Genomic DNA, 9461 nt, shown 5'->3' on the forward strand with positions numbered 1-9461 from the left:
TGGTTCTGTTAGCAGTGTGGTTCTGTTAGCAGCGTGGTTCTGTTAGCTGTGTGGTTCTGTTAGCAGTGTCGTTCTGTTAGCAGTGTCGTTCTGTTAGCAGCATGATGCTGTTAGCAGCATGGTTCTGTTAGCAGCATGGTTCTGTTAGCAGTGTCGTTCTGTTAGCAGCATGGTTCTGTTAGCAGTGTCGTTCTGTTAGCAGCATGGTTCTGTTAGCAGCATGATGCTGTTAGCAGCATGGTTCTGTTAGCAGCATGATGCTGTTAGCAGCATGGTTCTGTTAGCAGCATGGTTCTGTTAGCAGCATGATGCTGTTAGCAGCATGATGCCGTTAGCAGTGTCGTTCTGTTAGCAGCATGGTTCTGTTAGCAGTGTCGTTCTGTTAGCAGCATGATTCTGTTAGCAGCATGGTTCTGTTAGCAGCATGATGCTGTTAGCAGTGTCGTTCTGTTAGCAGCATGGTTCTGTTAGCAGTGTCGTTCTGTTAGCAGTGTTGTTCTGTTAGCAGCATGGTTCTGTTAGCAGCATGATGCTGTTAGCAGTGTGGTTCTGTTAGCAGCGTGGTTCTGTTAGCAGTGTCGTTCTGTTAGCAGTGTGGTTCTATTAGCAGCATGATGCTGTTAGCAGCACGGTTCTGTTAGCAGCACGGTTCTGTTAGCAGCACGGTTCTGTTAGCAGCACGGTTCTGTTAGCAGCACGGTTCTGTTAGCAGCACGGTTCTGTTAGCAGCATGGTGCTGTTAGCAACGTGGTGCTGTTAGCAGCGTGGTTCTGGTATCAGCGTGGTTCTGTTAGTAGTGCAGTCCCGTTAGCAGCGTAATGATAATAACGACCTTGGCAATGGACAACAACTGCCCTCCAGAACCGGGTCCGGCAGACACAGAACATTCGAGGTTTCCCTGTGGAACCGAACTTTTCCGTAGAGTTCAGTCCGTTCAGGCAGGTGGAGGATCATGGAGACGGCCTCCGTGACAGTCCGGAGCCTGAGGCTGGAAGAGGGCTGGGAACTGAACCACAATGGCAGGATGGCAAGGCAGCGACACACAAAACTCCAAGAGTGCATCGCGGTCGTACCTGTAGCGCGGGTGTACAGTGTGCAAAGAAGCTGCGACAAAAACAAAGCGAGTCGAAGCGGAGCTCCCATCAGTGCTGCCATGCTGCGACACACGTGACGTCACGTGGATGTGCTGAAATGAAAACTTTTTGTTTCCTCCTCGTCTCAGTCGTTTACTCTTACAGACGCAGAGTTGTCAGACGTGACGGTATAAACTTGTTGCTAAAAGTTCCTGTTTCTTTGAGGTTCGTTATGTTAAGAACCGTTCCTGTGTTGGTCAGTTTGTTTGAAGCCGATGAGCTGAAGCGAACGCAGTCGCCCACTGCGTGTCCTGCAGCCGGCAGATAAAGGACACTCCCTCGCAGGTCGTCCTTGAGAAGCACCTCTCAGATAAGCAAAAATCAGCCAGGCTCAGTCAGACGGTGCTTCCCCTCGGTCTCGGTGGATAAAATGTGCGCTCTTTAGACTTTTTGCTCATTATTCTTCCACGCTGCCTTATTTATTAACGTCTTTCTTCTCCTCAGGGGGGTGTGTGTGTCTCTGCCTGAACCCGTGATGGCCGACCCGCAGCCGCGACACCAGGCCGACCAGCTGCTGAAGCTCCAGCGAGAAGGCCCCCCCAACGGGGGAGAAGTCCCCGGAGACGGCCTGCAGGCCAGAGGCCAGTGGGCCAGCAAGGCGGAGTTCCTCCTGGCCGTGGCTGGGCAGATCATCGGGTTGGGGAACGTCTGGAGGTTTCCATACCTCTGCTACAAAAACGGAGGAGGTGAGGAGGAAACGTTTCCCTGCCTCGGGCGGCAGCTCCTGGATTCTTGACCTTTTTTCTGTTTGCAGGTGTGTTTTTTGTGCCGTACTTGTTGTTCCTGGTTCTGTGTGGCATCCCCCTGTTCCTCCTGGAGACCTCTCTGGGACAGTTCACCAGCCTGGGAGGGGTCAGCGCCTGGAGGACTGTTTGTCCGTTATTTGGAGGTAATCTTGTTTGGTCTAGAGTCGGCCATCTTTGGTTGGTGTTACTGTTGCTGAGTCCATGTTTTGTCTGTTGTGGGACAGTTAGACATTTTACGCCGTTTCACCATGGCCCAAACTAATGTTTTTGTATAAAGTTTAAAAGTTTGAATGTTTTTTCTTTGATTATGCAACAGTTTTACCTTCTTGTGTTCTGTTTACCAGAAGTTTGGGCGACTTTTCCAGTCTAGTATGGTTGTTTTAGTGCCATTATCTCTTATCGTTTGATGTTGCTGTCTAGTTCTAGAGGAACTGGGTTGACGGTTCAAGCTCAGTTTGTGTAGAAAATATGGGCTGTGTGCGTGTCATGGTTTCCAGGGTTGGCGTTGCAACTTGAAACACCAAATACGGGTTCACAGATTCTCTCTAGAAATCAAATTTGATGTAGAAATGACAGCTAATGGTGTATTTTCACCATAAATTTTACTAAAAAAAACAACACTATTAAAGCTCCTATGTAGTTTATAGACCTTCCCCCCCCCCCCCCCCCACTTCCTGTTCCACAGTTTCTATGACCTTTACTCTTCATTCGCTTCATTCATTAGCTCCTCATAGTACTCGTTCCATCTTCTCACTCTCCTCACTTGTTAGAACATTACAAATCCTATCTATATCTTTAATGACGTTGTTGAAGCTCTGGATGTTGAGGATTATTGTGCTGCACTTTTCTTAGACCTGTCTAAAGCTTTTGACACTGTGGACCGAGACATCTTGTGTCATAAGCTCTCAGAAACTGGTTTCTCAGATTACACTGTTGGTTGGTTCTCTAACTATCTCTCAGATCAGAGTCAGTGTGTTCAACATAATGGTACTTCCTCCAGTTATCTAACAGTCAACAATGGTGTACCACAAGGCTCAGTCTTAGGACCCACTCTCTTTACAGTCTACATGGGTAATGTAGGTCAGAGCATCCTTGACGCATCCTTACATTTCTATGCTGATGACAGTTGTTTATTGTCGAGCTAAAACAGTTGCTAAGGTTTTCCAGCTTTTGCAATCCACCTTCGACATCATCCAGTCAGATTTGTTCCGTCTCAAAATTGTCTCAAACGCCGACAAAACCAAAGGGATGCTTTTTTCAAACATCAAGTCTGTCCCAGCAGTTCTTCCTCTGATTTTATCCTCAAATGGTGCCCCGATTGAGTTTTTCGATTCTTACAAATATTTGGGTATCTTGGTCGACTCGCATCTCTCTTTTAAGCTCCATGTGGAAAACCCAGTAAAGAAACTGAAAGTTAAACTGGGTTTCTTTTTCAGAAACAGATCCTGTTTAACTCTGAATGCTAGAAAACGCCTTGTAACTGTGACTTTCCTTCCCTCCATTGACTATAGTGACATCATTTACATGAACGCTCCTACAAGCACCCTGCAGATGTTGGATGCTGTCTATCACGGTGCACTAAGATTCATAACTGGCTGTGATTACCGTACTCACCACTGCACCCAGTATTCACTGGTTAACTGGACACCATTAACTTCACGCAGACTCTCCCACTGGTACATTTTCATCTTTAAATCACTTCTTGGTCTGCTGCCTTCATACATCTCCTCCTAGATGTCTCTGCGTGAGTGCAGCTACAGCGTGCGCTCTCAGGACATTATTACCTGCAGTGTTCCCTCAGTGAGAACTGAACTAGACAAAAGGACCTTTTCCTACTCTGCTCCTGTTTCCTGGAATATCTTGCAAAAAGATCTGAAGCTCTCAACCTTGACCTCTCTAAATGGCTTCAAACATGGCAAAAACACAGACATACTCCTGTTTTTAGTATTTTATATCGCTTTACAATCTAGCTGTTTTTGTTTAGTTTCTTAATATAATTTTCTTCTATTTATTTTTCAGTTTGTATACGTTCTTCTATGATTGTCTACAGTTGTCTTCATTCTTTGTTATAAACAGGTCTCTCTTGTAAATTAGTCTTCGAGGCTCAATGAGACTAACCTGCATAAGTAAAATTTGAAAGAATGAATGAATGAATCTTTAACAAGCCTAACCTGCTGCACATCCTTTCCAGCCTGATCCCTCTGTCTCGCCAATCGGTACAAGTCCTTCTCTTTAGTGTCCAGCCTCCCGTACAACTCATCTACTGCTTTGCCTTTGGTACCTCCCACTTTCCTCTTCCTCACATCTCCTTATATTCCTGTCTCCTCTCACGGTCATATTTCTTCTTGGCTAATCTCTTTCTGTGAACGGCGTCCTGCACTTCACTATTCCACCACCAGGTTTCCTTATCCATTCTCTGTCCAGATGACACACCGAGTACCTTCCTACCTGTCTCTCTAATTACTGTTGCTGCAGTAGTCATCATCTGGAAGTTCTTTCTTCTTGGAATATATTTTCTGATGCTGATTTCCTTGAGGGGTATGCTGGTGAAGATACGTTTCATGGAAGGTAGACCTTTCGTACCTGATCAACCTCTGACCCGGTCTCACAGGCGCATGCGCGTAAGAACTGAACATCCGTTAATTGTCGAGCTGCATTTCTCCAAACTGAGGTTTTTCAAGGAGGTATCTACACTAATCGTCGCAGAATGAGCCGAACTGTTGAATCGATGTTTACGCTGTCAGATGCGCCGTTACAAACTTACAATCCGAGACGTGCTTCGGTTCAGGCTGGATTGGTCATTTAGTCAGATTAAAGGGCTGATCAGTCAGTCTCATCAGGATCAGACCATCATCATCGTCACCCTCCCAGGGAACACAAATTATGCGGCAAGTCGAGATGCTTCCATCTGGAACTGAAGGACGTTGGTACTAAAACGTGTCTACATGGAGGCTTTGAGGATTATTTGTGCTTCGGTGTCTCAACGCACTTTTATTTGCCGTCCGTCTTTAACTTTTTCTTTTTCCTCGTCCCTGCAGGCCTCGGCTACGCCAGCCAGGTGATGATCCTCCATGGCTGCGTGTATTATATAGTCATCCTGGCGTGGGCGCTCTTCTACCTGAGCTACAGCTTCCAGACGGAGCTGCCGTGGTCGCACTGCAACAACACGTGGAACACGAGTCAGTACGAGCGGCAGCTGCCGGTGCGACGGTTTGAGCTCCTCTGGAGAACCGAACCACGCGGCTGAAGTCTCGTATGTCTGCTTTCCTTCTCCAGATGCGTGCGTTCTGTTCAGCCACCGCAACCAGACGTCCAACGTGAGCAGTCTGCCCGAGAACGCCACCTCTCCTGTCATGGAGTTTTGGGAGTGAGTGGGGAAGCTTTACCGGGTCGTTCAGGGTGTCGTCAGAAATGACACCTGCCTCTGCGTTTCAGGCGGGAGGTGCTGAAGCTGTCGGACTCTTTGGACGAGCTGGGTCCGGTCAGCTGGAAGCTGGCTCTGTGTTTGGCCGCCGTCTGGCTCATCTGCTACTTCTGTGTCTGGAAGGGAGTGAAGTCCACTGGAAAGGTGAGAGCAACTAAACCAGCAGTTTGTGAGAAGCGGGTCCAAAGTCAAGGTCACAAATCAAGGTCAAAACTAAACCAAAGTTTTTGATTGTCAGGAGATTAACTTCTGAGCCATTGAAGATAATATAACTAAAACTGAGACGTTTTTACCACCGCTACATGTAACAAACATTTCATCTCGCCATCTCTAAGGTCACAAATCAAGGTCAAAGTTAAAACAAAGTCTTTGGTTGTCAGGGCATTAACTTCTGATCCGTTCAAGATAATTTAACAAAACCTGATACACATTTTTACCACTACAACATGTAACATTTATTTGAATCTCGCCAGCTCCAAGGTCACATATCAAGGTCAAAGCTAAACAAAAGTCTTTGGTTGTCAGGAGATTAACTTCTGATCTGTTCAAGTTAATTGAACAAAACCAGATATGTGTTTTTACCACCAGTACATGTAACATATATATTTAAGCTTGCCAGCTCCAAGGTCACAAATCAAGGTCAAATCTAAACCAAAGTCTTTAGTTGTTCAGGCTATAACTTCTGATCCATTCAAGATAATTTTAACAAAACCTGATACACGTTTATCACCGCTACGTGCAACAAACGCATTTCATCTCCCCAGCACTAAGGTCACAAATCAAGGTTAAAGCCAAATCAACATATTTGGTTGTTGGGGCATCAACTTCTGATCTGTTCAAGATAATTTAACCAAACCTGATACACATTATTACCATCGCTACATGCAACATATTTTCATTCGCCAGCTCTAAGGTCACAAATCAAGGTCAAAGCTAAATCAAAGTCTTCGATTGTCGGGGCATGAACTTCTGATCCATTCAAGATAATTTAACTAAAACTGAAGCACATTTTTACCACTGATACATGTAATCTTTTCATCTTGCCAACTCTAAGGTCATAAATCAAGGTCCAAGGTTTTACAAGGTCTTTGCTTGTCCGGACCGTTGCCATAGCTCCGCTGTATAATAGTTTGTCGACGGACGTTTGATGTGCTGTATGCGGTACTCATTTTTTCTGCTTTAGGAAGCCGATGCATTAAGTGTTGTAGCCTCCAAAACCTCCTGTCGAACTATTGTCGAACCTTGAAAAGTGGAATATTCACTTCTTTTACAACCAAAGATGGATGGAGGCTAAAACGACCTCAAACGTCCTCACCATCAACATTTTAGTTTTGGTGTCGGTTCAAACATCAGACCGGAGTTTTAGTTTGTGCTGAAAACGCACTGTTACAAAATCGTTACATCATCTCTGTTAGACGTGAACTCTGTCCAGCAGAGTCGACGCGTAAAGCAAACGAAAGCCAGAGTGGAGGGGAAAGGTGGTGGAGCGGGGTGGGAGGGTGCCGACCTTTTTCTATTTTAAGGGTTTTAAATCAGTCGGGTCATCAGCAATACGGTTGTCTCTCGTCCTCTTTTCGTTTCACGACGGGGAAACGTGTATTGCCTCCGTTCGAGCCGTTGGCGTCATTGGAATCATCGCTCAGGAAGTTCAACAGGTTGCTCACTGATGGCGACATTACCGTCTCGCTCTACTTCCTGTTCATGTGCTTAAGTGTTTCCTTAAACGCGGCATGGATCGTTACCAAAGTAGAAGTCTTGACATTCTGTCGATTTCACGTTTTGTCCATCTTCCAGGAGTTCAGTCCTAAAGCTCAAAGCGTTGCTGTTTATGTACCGTCAGACGTACGAAAGTTTTACAAAACGAACGTCGTTTTTTGTTGAACCAAAGTCAAGGTCACTCAAAATTGCAAGAAAGTCAGTGTTTCCTATATAATAATAATAATAATGTCATCACAGTATGTTTCCACACAATGGCGAAATTAGTCTCTGCATTTAACCCATCCACCACCAGGTGGTGCAGTGGGCAGCTATTGAAAGCGCCCGGAGGGCATTTTTGTGGATAAAGTGTGCTGCCCAGAGACACCACAAGATATGCAGTGACCGAGGATCGAACCTTCGACTTTCGGGTCCCTAGCCGGCTGCCCTGCCTCTACACCATCTCCGCCCCCATATATCAATTGCCTGGCAGAGCGCTCATGTCTTGGCAGATTTTTGTTGACGTGGGGCTGCGTCTGTAGCTTTATAGCTAGTGTCTCTATTGTGCCCAACTAGCTTAGCGCTACATCAGTGCCATCAGGTGTTAATAGGGAGGGGGTGTTTTTGGGTGAAGGACACTCTTGGTAGGCGGGGCGCTCGGTTCTCTTGACGGGGTGGGGCGCCCTCCTTGGATAACGGTAGGGGAAACACTGAAAGTAGTTCTGTGTTTTGAGCAGCCATTTATTTTAAACACTTGTCAAAGGCGGTGCTTATTACGGTATGGTCTAAACTTTCTATTGTCCCCACCCATAACCTCTAATCCACTCTAGATAATTTAATGAAACCTCATACACAGAGGTGTCGTCACTAGACAGTGTCACGTACACTTTTCATCACCCCAGCTCCAAGGTCAAGGCCACAAATAAAGGTCAACATTAAAACAACGACTTTGTTTTTCGACCAAAACCTCTGATCCATTCAAAATAATTTAGCCAAGCCTCATACACAGAGGTGTCATCAACTGACAGTGTCTTGTAAACTTTTCATCATTCCAGCTCCAATGTCATGGTCACAAATCAAGGTCAAAGATAAAACAAGGACTTTGTTTTTCAACCAAAACCTCTGATCCACTCAAAATAATTTAACAAAACCTCGTACACAGAGGCGTCATCACCAGACCAAGTGTCATGTATACTTCACCCCAGTTCCAAGATCAAGGTCACAAATCAAGGTCAACATTAAAACAAGGACTTTGTTTTTTGACCAAAACATCAGATCGACTCAAAATAATTTAGCCAAACCTCTTCAACAGACTGTTACTTGTTAACTTTTCATCATTCCAGTTCCAAGGTCAAAGTCACAAATCAAGGTCAAAGTTAAAACAAATACTTTTCTCAAGCATAACCTCCGTCCCACTCAAGACAATTTAATGAAACTTGACACATTCTTAGCACCACTAGACAGCGCGTTGCATAATCTTTTCATGACACTAGTTTCAAGGTCACAAATCAAGGTCAAAGGTTATACAATATGTTTACTTGTCCATTGCTATAGATTGCTGTATAATGTTCCATATGCAGTACTCTGGTTTCTAAATACTGGCCATTTTTCTATGTAACTAAACGATGTGCAAAGTTTGCCGAACTGTTTTTTATTTCTTTGTCCACTTTAACGATATCGTGTCCTCTGTGTTAATTATTAACTGGTCAAAGCCCAGCGAGATACTGGCTTTAAAACAACAGCTTATATTAGAAACTTAAACAAACCGGTAAGAAATTATGTTCAACATAGTTACGCGTTTTATTTATTTATTTGTTGGTTAAAAAAATCAATTATTTATTTAATTTTATGTTATTGTTGCAGCTCATGAACCGTAAAGAATAAGAGCAACACTAAAAACATGTTCATGGTGCAGTTTTTTAGTCGCAGCGATGAACCCGACGAGTTTCTTCCGACTGCTGACAATAATGTAAAACTAAAGCCACGTCTTGTAGAAGTGAAGAGCTTTTCGTGACAAAGTTTTAAAATAACTACAAGCCTGAGTGGTTGCACAGTTAAAAGAACTCTCCGGTAATTTTAAGGAAGTTGTTCTCTTGGGACTAACGTTCCATTGCAAGTTTTTAGACTTCCCAGGATTTCCTGGTTTGGTTTTCCCTCAGCTAGAGAACATCTGCAATGTTTCCCCTGCTGTTATACAAGGAGGGCGCCCCGCTCTGTCAACAGAATGAGCGCCCTGCCTACCCCTCAACACCCCCCACCCCGTTGACAACTGCCGACACCGACGTAGTTTTAAGCTAGCAGTGCACAATACAGATGCGCTTAGCTAAAAAGCTACAGATGTAGCGCTCCGCTTCTCTCTCACATATCCCCCACCCCGTCGACATCTGATGGCACTGACGTAGCGCTAAGCTAGCGGCGTGCAATACAGACATGAAAAGCTACTGATGTAGTGCTCCACTTCTC

At 44.9% G+C, this 9461-nt stretch overlaps 1 protein-coding gene across 1 annotated transcript in view; it reads left to right on the forward strand.

Annotated features, from left to right (window-relative positions):
- Nucleotides 1-1608: 1608 nt before the first annotated feature.
- LOC119428730 (sodium- and chloride-dependent GABA transporter 2-like) overlaps nucleotides 1609-9461 on the forward strand; it is a 17468-nt gene continuing 9615 nt past the window's right edge. Inside the window, exons 1-5 of the mRNA XM_037696402.1 lie at nucleotides 1609-1819; nucleotides 1888-2022; nucleotides 4918-5058; nucleotides 5156-5246; nucleotides 5315-5447. Of these exons, the coding sequence (XP_037552330.1) occupies nucleotides 1609-1819; nucleotides 1888-2022; nucleotides 4918-5058; nucleotides 5156-5246; nucleotides 5315-5447 (711 nt within the window). The remainder of the gene's footprint in view (nucleotides 1820-1887; nucleotides 2023-4917; nucleotides 5059-5155; nucleotides 5247-5314; nucleotides 5448-9461) is intronic.

The sequence above is a fragment of the Nematolebias whitei genome, chromosome 23 (genome assembly GCF_014905685.2).
Source record: "Nematolebias whitei isolate Nwh7 chromosome 23, NemWhi1, whole genome shotgun sequence".
Classification (NCBI taxonomy): Eukaryota; Metazoa; Chordata; class Actinopteri; order Cyprinodontiformes; family Rivulidae; genus Nematolebias; species Nematolebias whitei.